This window comes from Schistocerca piceifrons, chromosome 1 (genome assembly GCF_021461385.2).
Source record: "Schistocerca piceifrons isolate TAMUIC-IGC-003096 chromosome 1, iqSchPice1.1, whole genome shotgun sequence".
NCBI lineage: Eukaryota > Metazoa > Arthropoda > Insecta > Orthoptera > Acrididae > Schistocerca > Schistocerca piceifrons.
Genome location: NC_060138.1, coordinates 1,226,758,814 through 1,226,775,077, shown reverse-complemented (window position 1 = coordinate 1,226,775,077; position 16,264 = coordinate 1,226,758,814). Strand labels below are relative to the sequence as shown.

General features: G+C 41.4%; 1 protein-coding gene across 1 annotated transcript in view; it reads left to right on the top strand.

The window, feature by feature from the left end:
• Positions 1 to 16,264, top strand: part of LOC124779593 (Down syndrome cell adhesion molecule-like protein Dscam2) — a 296,162-nt gene that overhangs the window by 266,442 nt on the left and 13,456 nt on the right. Inside the window, 1 exon segment of the mRNA XM_047253720.1 lies at positions 12,537 to 12,722. Coding sequence (XP_047109676.1) covers positions 12,537 to 12,722 — 186 coding nt within the window.

Below are 16,264 nucleotides of genomic sequence, written 5' to 3'. Positions count from 1 at the left end.
TATGAAGGATTGTGCCACTGATTCGGATGTAATATTGGGTAGCGGGGCAGCTTCCACCCAATGAGAGGTTCTGTCTGTAATAGACAGCACGTATCTGTAACCCTCGGAGGGGGTGAGGGGGCCTACCAAGTCGATGTGAACATGCTGGAAGCGACTGGGAGGAGCGGTGAAGCTGCCTAGTGGGGGTGATGTGTGCCACAAAACTTTATTTTGTTGGCATCGAATGCAGGCACAGTCCCAGGCTTGGCAATCACGACACGTGTCGAGCCAGATGAAGCGCTCTGAAATAAGTCTGCTAGAGGCTCTCACACCTGGATGAGCTAGGTTGTGTAATTTGTCAAACACTTGTCTCTATAGAGGTTTGGGTATGAAGGGACGCAGCAGCATACCAGTTGATTCGTCACACCAAACCTCGCCTATGACACTGGGAAAGGTGGATCGCACAGGTTTGAGTGACAAGCTGTGATAGGAAATAAGGTCCATAGTGTCCGTGTCAGCAGACTGCAGCTGAGGCAAGTTAGAGAGGTCTATCAGAGTTGTGAGAGTGCCGACACGAGACAAAAAATCTGCGACCACGTTATCTGCATCCTTGATGTATCGTATGTCAGAGGTAAATTGCAATATGAAGTCGAAATGATGGACCATCTAGGTGGAGGGTCAATCAGGGAGTTCTTTACAGCAGCAACCAAAGATTTATGGTCGGTTAAAATGTAGAAGTCCCTACCCTCAACCTCAGCGCGAAAGTGTTTCTCAGCCTCGTAAACTGCCAAGAGCTCTCTATCAATGGCTGAGTACTTTTTTTGAGCGCCGTTGAGCTTCTTAGAAAACAACTGCAAAGGAGAGGTAGTATCTGACGGTTTGACTGAGGACAGCATCTACTGCGGTATCACTGGCATCCGTGGTAATAAAAAATGTAGTGTCCAGATGTGGGTAGGCAACAGTCACTGCGTTTGCTAGTAGGTGCTTCAGTTTGTCAAAAGCTTGTTCCATGGCAGGGGTCCGGGGGACCAGGCGGATACCAGTTGTATTTTTGACAACAAGGGCGTCTGTTAGGGGAGCCTGAACCTCAGCTGCAGCAGGCAAGTGCTTCCTATAATAGTTAACTGTTCCGATGAACCTGCGCAGCTCCTTAAACAAGTGAGGGCATGGCAAATCCAAAACCGGTTTGACTTTATACTCTGGGGGAGTGAGGCCCTTAGCTGACATGATGTAGCCTGAGAATCTTACTGAAGTCTGGTGTACTGGAGCTTCTTATTATTCAGTTCAACACCGGCAGCAGTAAGAGTGTCTTTAACAATCTGCAAATGTTCCATGTTCTTTTGCAAAGTAGGACTGAAAATAAGAATGTTGTCCAAGTAAACGAAACAAAAATCCAGATGAAACAACACCTTGTTCATGAATCTCTGCCAAGTTTGTGCAGCTTTGCGGAGGCCAAAGGGCATGAGCCGGTACTGGAAAAGGCCGAAAGATGTTGTAACAGCTGTCTTTTCAATATCCTCTGGTGCCATCGGAATTTGATGATAGGCCCACCTACAGTCCACTACCGAGAAACACTTGGCGCCTGCAAGAGCATGGTTAAAATCCGCGATGTTAGGAACCGGGTACTTGTCTATGATAGTACGAGAGTTCAACTTAGTATAGTCGCCAACCTTACTCCAGGTGCCATCTCTTTGTGTGACAAAGTGGATAGGCGAGGCCCAGCATCCAGCAGATGGTTCGATGACACCGGCTGCTAAGAGATCGTCTATGCTTGAGACAGCACGGTTGGCAAGAGATAGGCGGTCCATCTTGCAAGCGAAGTTTGTGGGTGGTGCCATCTATAACCACAGAAATGCGCGATGCGGTACACGAGGCGACTGTCTGTGGTATAGTATGCGCGGCGGCCGCTAGGCTGAGTTGTGACGCGGACGGCGAAAGTTTGCCTAAGTGCCAGCTGTTGGGTGGTTGGCAGTGACAAACAAGTGAGCTACGCGAAACAGGGTTGGTACACTGTTTATTAGTAACCGAAGGTGCCGCTCTCGAGCTTGGTGGCAGTAGTGGGTGCGAATGAACATCTGATGGCAGTAAATCAAAAACATTATCTTGCGCTTGGGAAGCTAGCTGCCCAAGCGAGGAGGGGGATGAATGTGCACTCGAATTAATGCAGTTAGAGCTGGCGGGAGCGTGGACACTGTACAGTTTATGTGGCACACGGTCACAAATACAGGTCGAAGACTAGGTGGGAACTGAGGTCCCGAAAGTATACAAAACATAGATCAACTCGAAGACGTAATACACATTATGATGTTCTGGCCTATCGATCCGTGGATCGACGCCACAGACAAAGTAATGTAGATGAAGATTTGAACAAAAGAAGGGATTATAAGTAAAACAAAATTCTAGCAAAATTGTGAATATAAATAATGAATAATGAATGCAATAACATGGATGAAAATATAGAATGATGAAATGCAAGAAATTAAATCAGAGTTAATGCATGGAAATAATTAATGTCACATGCACAAAGATCCTAAATGAAAAAAGTATTATAGGAAGACATTTAAGCGCCTGGCAGTGAGTCCATTGAACCACCTTCACAATTCTCTATTATTCCTATCTCGCATAGCGTGCAGAAAGAATGAACACCTACATCTTTCTGCACAGGGTCTGATTTCCCTTATTTTATCGTGGTGATTGGTCCTCCGTATGTAGGTCAGTGTCAACAAAATATATTCGCATTTGGAGGAGAAAGTTGGCAATTGGAATGTCGTGGGAAGATTCCATCGCAACGAAAAACGCCTTTCTTTTACTGATGTTCTGCTACCGTGTGCCGCGGAATTTGAATCCCCGCCAGACGTCATGGACGTCGAAGACCCATAGAGGTCTCTGCACCATCACGCCGTAAGCTGTGGCGGCGCGTGCCTCCTGGCCCACACTTAAGAGTGATGGCGCCACAGTGGAACTTGTGGCTCATGGTTGCAGCGGCCAACAGCAGCATCCCCAATCAAGTACTTAAGCGCCTGCCTGTCGCTCAGCCTGTCAGTCTAACCTTGAGTATGTCTCAGGACATATCGCCTCGCATTATACAGTGTGTTTACTTTCGTGTTTTCTTTACGAGTGGACGTGGTTGTCTTGTTTGGTTTTCTTGACTCTGTTGTTCGTTCTTGTTGTTGTCGTAAGGTCCTTCGTTGGTCGTGTCCGTCCTCTCCCATTGTGTTGTTGTTTGCGAGCCACTCTGCGGGTCCCGCCGCGTTTCCATCACTTCAACCCTGCGACTGTTCTGGTCGCTGTTACAGCAGATGTCCAGCCCAAATCCTGTATCATTTCTGTGATACACTCTCCCATATATCGCAATAATACAAAACGTGCTGCCTTTCTTTGAACTTTTTTGATGTACTCTGTAAGTCCTGTCTGGTAAGGATCCCACACCCCACAGCAGTATTCTAAAAGAGGACAGACAAGCGTAGTGTAGGCAGTCTCCTTAGTAGGTCTGTTACATTTTCTAAGTGACCTGCCAATAAAACACAGTCTTTGGTTTGCCTTTCCCACAACATTTTCTATGTGTAACGTCCAATTTAAGTTGTTCATAGTTGTAATACCTAGGCATTTAGTTGAATTTACGGCTTTTAGATTAGACTGATTTATTGTGTAACCGAAGTTTAACAAGTTCCTTTTAGCACTCATGTGGATGACCTCACACTTTTCGTTTATTAGGGTCAACTGCCACTTTTCGCACCATTCAGATATCTTTTCTTAATTGTTTTGCAGTTTGTTTCGATCTTCTGATTACTTTATTAGTCGATAAATGACAGTGTCATCTGCAAACAACCGAAGACGGCTGCTCAGATTGTCTCCCAAATCGTTTATATAGATAAGGAACAGCAAAGGGCCTATAATACTACCTTGGGGAACGTCAGAAATCACTTCTGTTTTACTCAATGACTTTCCATCAATTACTACGAACTGTGACCTATCTGACAGGAAATCACAAATCCAGTCACATAACTGAAATGATATTCCATAAGCACGCAATTTGACTACGAGCCGCTTGTGTGGTACAGTGTCAAAAGCCTTCCGGAAATCCAGAAATACGGAATCGATCTGAAATCCCTTCTCAATAGTGCTCAACACTTCATGTAAATAAAGAGCTAGTTATGTTTTCTAAACCCATGTTACTGTGTGTCAATAGACCGTTTTCTTCAAGGTAAAATAATGTTCGAACACAATATATGTTCCAAAACCCTACTGCATATCGACGTTAATGATATGGGCCTTTAATTTAGTGGATTACTCCTACTACCTTTCTTGAATATTGATATGACCTGTGCAGCTTTCCAGTCTTTGGGTACGGATCTTTCGTTGAGCGAGCAGTTGTATATGATTGTTAAATATGGAGCTAATGCATCAGCATACTCCGAAAGGAACCTAATTGGTACACAGTCTGGACCAGAAGACTTCCTTTTATTAAGTGATTTAAGTTGCTTCACTTCTCTGAGGATATTTACTTCTATGTTACTCATGTTGCCAGCTGTTCTCGATTCAGATTCTGGAATATTTACTTTGTCTTCTTTTGTGAAGGCATTTCGGAAGGCTGTGTTTAGTAACTCTGCTTTGGCAGCACAGTCTTCAATAGTATCTCCATTGCTATCGCGCAGAGAAGGCATTGGTTGTTTCTTGCCGCTAACGTACTTCACATACGACCAGAATCTCTTCGGATTTTCTGCCAAGTTTCGAGACAAAGTTTTGTTGTGGAAACTGTTATTAGCATCTCACATTGAAGTCTGCACTAAATTTGAACTTCTGTAAAAGGTCGCCAATCTTGGGGTTTTGGATCTGTTTAAATTTGGCATGTTTCCTTTGTTGTTTCTGCAACAGTGTTCTAACCCATTTTGTGTACCAAGGAGGATCAGCTCTGTTGTTTGTTAATTTATTTGGTATAAATCTCTCAATTGCTGCTGATACTATTTCTTTGAATCCAAGCCACATCTGATCTACACTTATATTATTAATTTGGAATGAGTGGAGATTGTCTCTCAGGAAGGCCTCAAGTGAATTTTTATCTGCTTCTATGAATAGGTATATTTTCCGCTTATTTTTCGAGGAGTTGGGGATTACAATATTGAATCTCACTATGACAACCCTGTTTTCACTAATCCCTGAATTGGTTTTGATGCTCGTTATTAACTCAGGATTATTTGTTGCTAAGAGGCCAAGGGTGTTTTCACAACCGTTTACTATTCTCGTGGCCTCATGAACTAACTGCTCGAAATAATTTTCAGAGAATGCATTTAGCACAATTTCGGATCATATTTTATGCCTCCAGAATTAAACATGTATTTTCACCAACATATCGAGGGTAAATTAAAGTCATCAACCAGTATTATCGTATGAATTGGGTACATGTTTGAAATCAAACTCAAGTTTTCTTTGAGCCTTTCAGCAACTGTATCATCTGAATTGGGAGGTCAGTAAAAGGATCTAATTATCATTTTATTCCAGTTGCCAACAATGACGTCTGCCGATACTAACTCAAAGGAAGTATCTACTTCAATTTCGTGACAAGTTAAACTACTTCTAACAGTGACAAACATGCCACCGCCAACCGTGTTTAGGCTATTCTTTCGGAACACTGCTAGGTTCGTCGCAAAAATTTCAGCTGAGCTTATATCTGGCTTTAGCCAGCTTTCAGTGCCTATGATGATTTGACCATCAGTGCTTTCTATCAGGACTTGGAGCTCTGGTACTTTCCCAACACAGCTATGACAATTTACAACTGTTATACCAATGGTACCTGTATCTACGTTCTTCCTGTGTTGAGCCTGCACCCTTTGTGACTGAAGCCCTTTTTGTGTTTTCCTGAGACCCTCTAACTTAAAAAACCGCCCAGTCGACGCCACACGGCCCCTGCTACCCGTGTAGCCGCCTCCTGCGTATAATGGACACCTGACTTATTCAGCGAAACCCAAAACCCAACCACCCTTGGTGCAAGTCCAGGAATCTGCAGCCTACATCGTCGCAGAACCATCTGAGCCCCTGATTCAGACCCTCCACTCGGCTCTTTAGCAGAGGTCCGCAATCAGTCCTGTCCACTATGCTGCAAATGGTCAGCTCTGCTTTCATCTTGCAAGCAAGACTGGCAGCCTTTAACACTTCTGTTAGCCACTCTAAACCAGAGACAATCTCTTCTGATCCAAAGTGACACACATTATTGGTACCGACATGAGCAACCACCTGCAGTTGGCTGCACCCTGTGCTCTTCATGGCATCCGGGAGGACCCTTTCCACATCTGGAATGACTCCAACTGGTATGTAAATGGTGTGCACATTGGTTTTCTTACCCTTCTGGTCAGCGAAGTCCCTAAGGGGCCCCATAATGTGCCTAATGTTGGAGCTCCCATATACCAATTATCCAACCCTCTGTGATTGCCTGGATCTTGCAGGCTGAGTGGTTTCCTCTGAAACAGGACAGGTGACAGCATCTGCCTCAGCGACAGTGTCAGCCAAAGACAGCACCTGAAACCTGTTTGTAAGACAAACTGGGGAGGCCCTACGTGCGGCCACGTGGGAAGTCTTTCACTGCCTGCTTCACCCTGGGGCGACCTCCCACTCGACCACAGGTGAGGGGTCAGCCTCAGTGTGAGCAGTAACTAGGTTGGCCACCAGTGAGGACCGATCATAGGACTCAGACGTGCTGGATGTCCATTGGACCCCACGGCCGGCTCACAACAGTGGTGCCAATCCACTGCAGCCCCAAGCTGTGTAACTGAAGCCATCACAGCCTGAAGCTGAGAGCAAAGTGTCGCCAATTGGCTCGCATCCGCACACAACAATCACAGTCCCTGTCATGCGTGCGTGCGTGTGTGTGTGTGTGTGTGTGTGTGTGTGTGTGTGTGTGTGTGTCTATTGTTTTAGTAGCAACTTTCCTTCTCGTAATATTAGAACTTAAGGCTTGAAAGACTAGCAAGAAGTGACTGGCAAATGTCAGGCCATGGCATTTGCAGCAGTCTCATGTCAGGGGTTGGCGCCTTGTGACATCTTTGCTGCAGCAAGCCTGCTCGTTGAAGCAAGGTGTGGCTGGAGTATGTAGCCTGAATATCTCTGACCTGTTCTCCATATTGATACTCGGACTGAGTGAGGAATCCAAATCACTGTCAAATACTAAACTCAGCATTACCTGATTTAATGCAGCAACATTCCTTTATGCTTGTTTTCTTACATTGATGGTCATCTTGTATCCTTCCTTTAAAGACACTGTTAGTTCCATTCGGATGCTTTTCCAAGTCCTTTGCTGTCTCTGACAGAATTACAATGTCATTGACAAACCTCAGTGTTTATATTTCTTCTGCCTGGACTTTAATTCCTTTTCCAATTTTTCTTGGTTTCCTTTACTGCTTGCCCAGTATAGAGATTGAATAACATTGGGGATAATCTACAAATCTATCCCACTCCCTTCTCCCATTCAGTCAGATGGCAGTTATAAGATTTGAAAGGCATGCTTCACTTTCATGCCCTTCAACTTTTTAACTGCTGTCTGTTTTCTTTACAAGTTGTATAAAACCTTTCATTCCCTGTATTTTACCCCTGCTATGTTCAGAATTCCAAGGAGTGTATTATAGCCAATATAGTCAAAGGCTTTCTCTCAGCATACAAAGCTATAAATGTAGATTTGCCTGTGTTTAACCTATCTTCAAAGATAATTTATAGGGTCATTGTTGCCTCATTTGTCCCTACTTTTCTCCAGAATCCAAACAGATCTTTCCTGAGATCAGTTCCTACCAGTTTTTCCATTCTTCTGTAAATAATTAGTGTAAATTCTGTAAATAATTAGTGTCAATATTTTGCAAGTATGACTCACTAAACTGATAGTTCAGTAATATTTACATCTGTTCCCACATGCCAGCTTTGGAATTGGAATTATTACACTTTTCTTGAAGTCTGAGGTTATTTCCTCTGTCTCATATATCTTGCACACCAGGTAGAGTAATTTAGTCATGAATGGCTCTCCTGTTAGTATTTATGCTGGAATGTTGTCTACTCCAGTGGTCTTGTTTTGTTGTAGGCCATTCAGTGCTGTGTCAAACTCTTCTCACAGTATCATATCTCCCATCTCATCTTCACCTACTTCCTCTTTCCTTTTTGTGTTATTGCCTTCAAGTTCATTTCCCTTGTATTACCCCTCAATATATTCATTCCACCTTTCAGTTTTTCCTTCTTTGCTTAGTATTGGTTTTACATCTTAGCTCTTGAGGTCATACAGCTGCTTCTCTTTTCTCCAAAGGTCTCTCTAATTTTCCTATAAATGGAATCTAGCTTTCCCCTACAGGCTTCTGTAGCCTTTTGTGCTTAGCCATTTTCACTTTCTGTCAGTCTTGTTTTTTTAGACAACTATATTCTATTTTACTTGCTTCATTTGCTGCATTTTTAGATTTTGTCCTTTCGTCATTAAATTCAATATCTCCTGTTCTATTCAATGGTTTCTATTGGATCTACTTACATTATCCTCTGCTGCCTTTTCCATTTCATCACTCAAAGCTACCCATTCATCTCCTAATCTGTTCCTTTCCACTGTTTCAGTCAGTCATTGTCTAATGCTCCCTTTGAAACTCTCAGCAACCTCTGGTTCTTTCAACGTACCCATGTCCCACCTGCTTCATTCCCTGCCTTTGCAATTTATCCAGTTTTAATCTGCAGATCATAATCAATAAATTGTGCTCAGAGTGCACATCCGCTCCAGGAAATATCTTTCAGTTTAAAATCTGGTTCCGTAACATCTGTCTTACCTTTACATAATGAATCTGAAGCCTTCCAAGTGTCTCTTCCACATATGCAACATTTTCTCATCATTCTGAGATCAGGTGTTAGTAATGATCAAATTATACTTTGTGCAAAATTCTACCAGATGCTTTCTCTTTCATTCCTTTTCCCCAGTCTACCTTCTCCTATTATTTTTCCTTATCCCCCTATTCCTGCTACTAAATTCTGTGCATCTATCAGAATTAAATTTTCCATTCTCTTAACTGTGTGAATAATTTGTTTTATCTCATCATACTTCTTTCAATCTCTTCATCATTGTTGCCGTATAAACCTTCAAGAGGCAGGATCCCATTACTGCTGATATACATATTTAAGGAAGTTTTTTCACCTGTAAATGTGTGCATTGGCAGTACCAGAATTTGGCTTCCTTACAGTAAGTACTGGCCATCCAGTATGATTCATTGTATTTTTAAATACTGCTTTATCTGTTGAAATAAGAGCTGGCCAGCCTATTCTATCTCTTTGTAATTTTAAGTATTAATTGATTGTGAAATGAAAAGTGGCTTCTCACCATATAGTGGAAATGCTGAATCGCAGAGAGATGCAACAAAAAGACAGCCAGACAGTGAGCTTTTAGCCAAAAAGGCCTTTGTCAGAAATAGATGGGAGAAGCAACGGGTTGCTGGTAGTAAGGAGGAGGCTGGGGTTGGGTGGGAAGGGGGAGGGACAGCAGGATACGGGTGGGAAATGGTGAAGTGCTGCTTGTGGGAGCATAGAGGGACATGTTGGAGAGATGGTAGGGCAGCTAGATGCAGTCGGGAGGTTAGACAGAGGGCACGGTGGGGGTGTAGCGTAAAAGGAAAGAACTAAAAAAATTGTGTTTGTTGGTGGAATAGAGGGCTGTGTTCTACTGGAATGGGAGCAGGGCAGGGGCTAGAAGGGTAAGGAAAATGACAGGAGGCCAGGAGGGTTACGGCAACGTAGGATGTATTGCAGGGAGAGTTCTCACCTGTACAGTTCAGAAAAGTTGGTGTTGGTGGGAAGGATCCAAGTGGCACAGGCTGTGAAGCAGTCTTTGAAATGAAGAACATCACACTGGTGGTGTGCTCAGCAACGGGATGGTCCATCCATTTCTTGGCCACAGTTTGTCAGTGACCATTCATGTGGATAGACAGCATGTTGGTATAGAATTCTATAACCTAAGCTGCAGCCACTGTACAGCATTCTGCATGGGCATAACAACCAACAAGCAGTACGTCTGCATGAATGGCCACCAAAAAACTGTGGCCAGGAAACAGCTGGACCACCTCATTGCTGAGCATGCCACCCAATACGACATTCTTCATTTCAATGACTGCGTCACAGCCTGTGTCATCTGGGTCCTTCCCAACACCAGCTCTTCTTAATGGTGGATGTGGGAACCCTCCCTGAAATATATCCTATGTTCCCATAACCCTTCTGGCCTTTGCCTTTGTTAGTCACTGTCCTTCACCCACCTATACCCTTCCCTGACACCACTCCACAGCCTTCTATTCCACAAGCGCACCCACAGTCTTTTTACGTCTCTCCTTTTCTGCCCCTCACCTCCCACCATCTAATCTTCCGACTGCACCTAGCTACCCTCCCTCTCTCCACCTTGTCCCTCTATGCTCCTACAAGCAGTACTTTACCGTCCTCCACCCCTATCCTGCTATCCCTCCTCCTCCCCACCCCAGCCTTCTCCTTATGCCCACCAATAAGGTGCTTCTCCCATCAAATGCTACTGCTCACAGTCTGGCCCAAGCAGACAGGGACTGTGGTCATATGTATGTGAGTTCCATGATTGTGTGTGTGTGTTGTATATTTTTGAGGAAGGCCTTGTTGGATGAAAGCTTTTCTGACAGTAGTTTTGCTTTGCGTATCTACGACTCAGCATCTCCTCAGTATTGTGCATAGCAGTTATCCTTTTCACAATATTGTTACATTCCATCCTGGATTTCCCATTTTTTAAAATATAATTTCAACTGTTTGAATAACTACTTCATGTGCTATATCTACAATTCATTCACATTAACTTCCCTGATGCTGTCATAATATGTAAGCCAAAGGCTTTTCAAATTCTCCATGACGGAGTAAGCAAGGAGTTATGGTCATTGTTTGCAAATAGCTGTATAATAGAAATACAGGGAAGAACTGAAATTTAATAAGAAAATTCCAGGCATTAAACTTTTTTTCTTTTTTTTTCCTTTTTTTCCCATGTATTGACATTTGGGAGGTGCCCATTCAGCCCAGCTCAACAGTAGACAGTCAATTATAATGATACAAATGTAAGGACAACACAACATCCAGTCCCTGAGCAGAAAAAATCTCCAACCTGACCAGGAATCAACAAATACATAAAAGCAATTCCTGATCATCATCTACTGGAACTATAAATAAGAAGTGGCAACCACTTACATGCAGCCGCTTGGTGTGTGAGCCATAGATAGATGTAATGGCATAGAGATGTGTCTATGAACTACATAGCAATCATCTGCAAGTATCTGGTTGCCTTTTCACATTTTTGAATCATTCCATGCTAGTTATTATGTAGCATTATTACAAAACTCGTTAAGAAAAACTTTCTAAAATCTGCTCTTGATTTTGATTCACTTCTGTACTATTTATGTTCAAAAATGGCTCTGAGCACTGTGGGACTTAACTTCTAAGGTCATCAGTCGCCTAGAACTTAAAACTACTTAAACCTAATTAACCTAAGGAGGCAGGATTCGAACCTGTGACCGTAGTGGTCGCGCGGTTCCAGACCGTAGTGCCTAGACCACTTGGCCACCTCGGCCGGCACTATTTATGTAATGTAGGAAGGAGTGAAGAATTAATAAATAACAAAGACAGTTACACATTCTACAATATTCCTGTTCATTTACTGTGATGCTTAATAGTTCTGGAAACTTTAAGTAAGGTAAAGGGTGGCAGGAGGAAGATCTCAAAAATTATGTCATAGAGGAAATAGTACACATGTGGAAGATGTGGATATTGTTTCTTCTGTACTCAGTCTGTGAATGGAATGGAAAAGTAAAACAAAAATAAAATACTCTCTCCATAATCAATTTCCATTTACACAAGAATCAGACTTTTATGTTCCTCTGTGTAGTTGACATTTTTATTGTCACCTTCATTGCTGATATCATAAATTCACATATGTAGATGTTCAGCAAGCTCATATCCCACTGACAGAAGAAATTTCATCAGCATGCTTCCATCAGAATCCTCCAGGGCTTTGGTACTATTCATGTGATGCATTCATCAGAAGGGAATTTAAGTTTTGGACAATTTGAGAGAAGTAAGCCATATAAAGCATTGGGTTTCATTCTGTACCTTCTCTTATTTCTATCGACATTATTACAATTATTGTACAGTACAACTTCTAATTTCAGTTTCTGATGCTACACAGTAATTAATTTTACACATCAGGCAGCACACCATTGAAGTAGCATTTAGTTGGAAGGCTTGAAAGTTGTGAGGCACATATAAAGTAAAGTAAGTAAATATGTTTCTTTCATAAGTGTTCTGTATCAGCACTACAAAGCACACATTCGAGTACATTGGTGGAGTGAACTTAAGCCACTAGCAAAATGGATTCACTTTCTTACATGTATTGTATAAAACATGTTGTTTATTATTTACAGAATTTAAACTTACAATTCCACCTACAAATGTTTTGCCAATACACTGGAAAAAATTATACCAAACTATTTAAAAATTACTATTTGTTTCACTGATGGAACTACTTATTATAGAAGAGGAGACTCATTTTACTGTTTCAGAACTATATGAGATGAGCCCATATGCCACCTTTGCTGTACCATCAGAATCTCATAGGAAAATGAATGCAGCAACTCTGGACTACACAATGCAGTTTAGAACTTTTGGGCATACTGAGAATGACAGCAGTGCTCAACTACAACACTCTCATCGAACCAACAAGAAGAACTGGTATCTAGTGTCTGACGGTAATAAATTTTGTGGTTTACATACTGTTGTAATTTATTAAGAAAATAGTGAGCAGTGGAAACTGATGAACTTTTAAGACATGTAGTAGTCCTTGTTCTTCGATTTTTGTAATTGTAATCTTATAGCCTAAGCAGTGTCCAGCAGTGAAGGGAAAGAAACTAGTATGGTAAGTAACAAGCAAAAACTTTGATAACTATGAATTTTGGAAAGGTAACCAATTGCTATCAATGCAAAATACTTTTTCTTTTACATTAAGCTATGAGGTCTCCAAATACAGATCACTACCAAGAAGTATTTCAGTTAGGAAAAGAGTGATCATACAAGGATTCAAAAACAGTTATACCAGATCCAGTCTGTCTTCTTTTTACCACTGGCTCACAGATAGCAGTAAAAAATAGATATCATAAATATTTCATTTACAATATTAATTTTCTTAAACATGAAAAAAAAAAATGTAACAGAAAACTGTCACAGCTGCTGCATTTATGAAGAATTTGCTAGTCTTTTCTGAACTGGCTTTCATCTTCTTAGGCCAGAAGAAGATGAAAGCCAGTTCACAATATATACAAAAAACCCAAATCTATTGAAATACACAAAGAGACTCTTATAGAATAAACTTTGTATTGCATTAACAGGGTGTATATGTGGACAATGAAAAAAATTTGTGGGTTTTTACTGGATTTCTCAGTTAAAATTATACTTTTCTTGAGGTGAAAATACATTTTCCCTGTGTCAGGTGATGTTGTACTTTCCCCCAGAACTGTAAAAATTATAAGTCCTTTGCATGGTCAAGGTTTTATACACTGGCATGGAAAGCCCAGCCTGTTAAAAAAAAAACACATTTTGGAAATATCTCTGATGTGCAGCAATACATACGCTGCATATTTTCATATATACGAAAGTATAAATCCAAATTCCACCAAACACAGCATGTTAATTGAGATTGCATATGCGTTTGTAAGCCAATCATAGTTCATGTCACGTGATCTTGCCGGCCGATGACAGCAGAAATTTGTAGTACGGGATGTAGTGAGCCAAGAGCGACATCACTGTTAAGTAACATGAACATGCGGTTTAAATTAATATACATAGTGTAGCTACCAGTAAAGCTAAGTTTTCTTCTTCTTCTTCCCTTTTTTTGCGCGAGTTATGTAGTGAAAACTGAAACTAATCTGATCTTAATGGCGATCACACAAATGTGCCAGTTGTTGTTGTTGTGGTCCTCAGTCCTGAGACTGGTTTGATGCAGCTCTCCATGCTACTCTATCCTGTGCAAGCTTCTTCATCTCCCAGTACCTACTGCAACCTACATCCTTCTGAATCTGCTTAGTGAATTCATCTCTTGGTCTCCCTCTACGATTTTTACCCTCCACGCTGCCCTCCAATACTAAATTGGTGATCCCTTGATGCCTGAGAACATGTCCTACCAACCGATCCCTTCTTCTAGTCAAGTTGTGCCACAAACGTCTCTTCTCCCCAATCCCATTTAATACTTCCTCATTAGTTATGTGATCTACCCATCTAATCTTCAGCATTCTTCTGTAGCACCACATTTCGAAAGCTTCTATTCTCTTCTTGTCCAAACTATTTATCGTCTATGTTTCACTTCCATACATGGCTACACTCCATACAAATACTTTCAAAAATGACTTCCTGACACCTAAATCTATACTCAATGTTAACAAATTTCTCTTCTTCAGAAACGCTTTCCTTGCCATTGCCAGTCTACATTTTATATCCTCTCTACTTCGACCATCATCAGTTATTTTGCTCCCCAAATAGCAAAACTCCTTTACTACTTTAAGTGTCAAATTTCCTAATCTAATTCCCTCAGCATCACCTGACTTTATTCGACTACATTCCATTATCCTCATTTTGCTTTTGTTGATGTTCGTTTTATATCCTCCTTTCAAGACACTATCCATTCCGTTGAACTGCTCTTCCAAGTCCTTTGCTGTCTCTGACAGAATTACAATGTCATCGGCGAACCTTAAAGTTTTTATTTCTTCTCCATGGATTTTAATACCTACTCCAAATTTTTCTTTTGTTTCCTTCACTGCTTGCTCAATATACAGATTGAATTACATTGGGGAGAGACTACAACCCTGTCTCACTCCCTTCCCAACCACTGCTTCCTTTTCATACCCCTCGAACCTTATAACTGCCTTCTGGTTTCTGTACAAATTGTAAATAGCCTTTCGCTCCCTGTATTTTACCCCTGCCACCTTCAGAATTTGAAAGAGAGTATTCCAGTCAACATTGTCAAAAGCTTTCTCTAAGTCTACAAATGCTAGAAACGTAGGTTTGCCCTTCCTTAATGTGCCAGTAAAATTTTAAATGATGACATAAATGTGTGGTCTTATGGGCTCGAAATTATTTTAAGTGGCTAGTCCTCAAAGTTTTAAATGACATACAAATGCTCTGTTATTTGACAAATGCATAGCACGTTCTCACATGTAACATAATTCGTCTTGTGTAAAAGAATATTTACTTTGAAAGTAACACTTTACAAACCACCATTCGCAATATTTTCCCGTGACCTGTTAGAAGTAGGTTTGATTCAGCAGTTGCCAGGGAGCAGGCGTTACTGCGTGTGCTCAGCTAGGGATGAGGTAGGAAGCCAGTATGTTTGTATGTATCTTATATTATGTCATAAAAGAAACCAGACATCAGAGGATATTCCAAGAGCATCAGATTTTGTAAACCATACTAAAATACATAATTTGTATGTCCAGATTCATAATGAAAATGAAGTGGACCGCAACCTGATATTAAGCTCCTCAGTGAGGTTTTCGGAATTTCAAATTTACTTGGATTACCACTACTGTATTATCTCGTGTTTGGTTCTGCCACATGTGCACGAGTATGAAAACGTGCACTTGAAATTCAGCGAGCAGTTGCAACTTGCCAGTAGTGTGTAATGAAACACTTTGTTTCAAATAAATTTTGGGAAAGATTAATCGAAGCCAAATTTCTTTAGCAAACTGACAAAAATAACTTCATTGCTCTTCAAGGCAATTAATGCTTGACTGCCAAAAATGTGGAAATAAAACAAAACCAGAAAACTGAAGCTAATTTTAACCATCCGTAATTATGTGAATGTATATGTGTAGCCCCTGGCCCTAGAAATCGGTTTTGTTTTCATTTGACGTGAAGCAGTAAACAAAGACGAAACAGTAAAATCACTAAACGTAAACACGGGTAATGTGGAGACAACCCCCCCTCCCCCAACCCCCTCACCTCTAGACTCTAGAGAGACTGCTCTCCGCATATGCGACTCTGGCAGTTTGGGCTAGCCAAAAAAATGGATAAATAAAAAAATCCATGCAGCATCTGGCTGAGTAATATATGCTTGTATCTTCCTTTGGTTACAATATTAAGTAACTGCCCTGTTCGCTATGTATATGACTGAACTAGGAAAGAATGCCTGTAAAGCCTGGCAACTTGGCTGCCAGCACATTTTGTCAGAAACTCTCATGAACCCACTTCTATAGATGCATTAGACACACCCAAACTGGATACATTTGTTGCATATTAACAT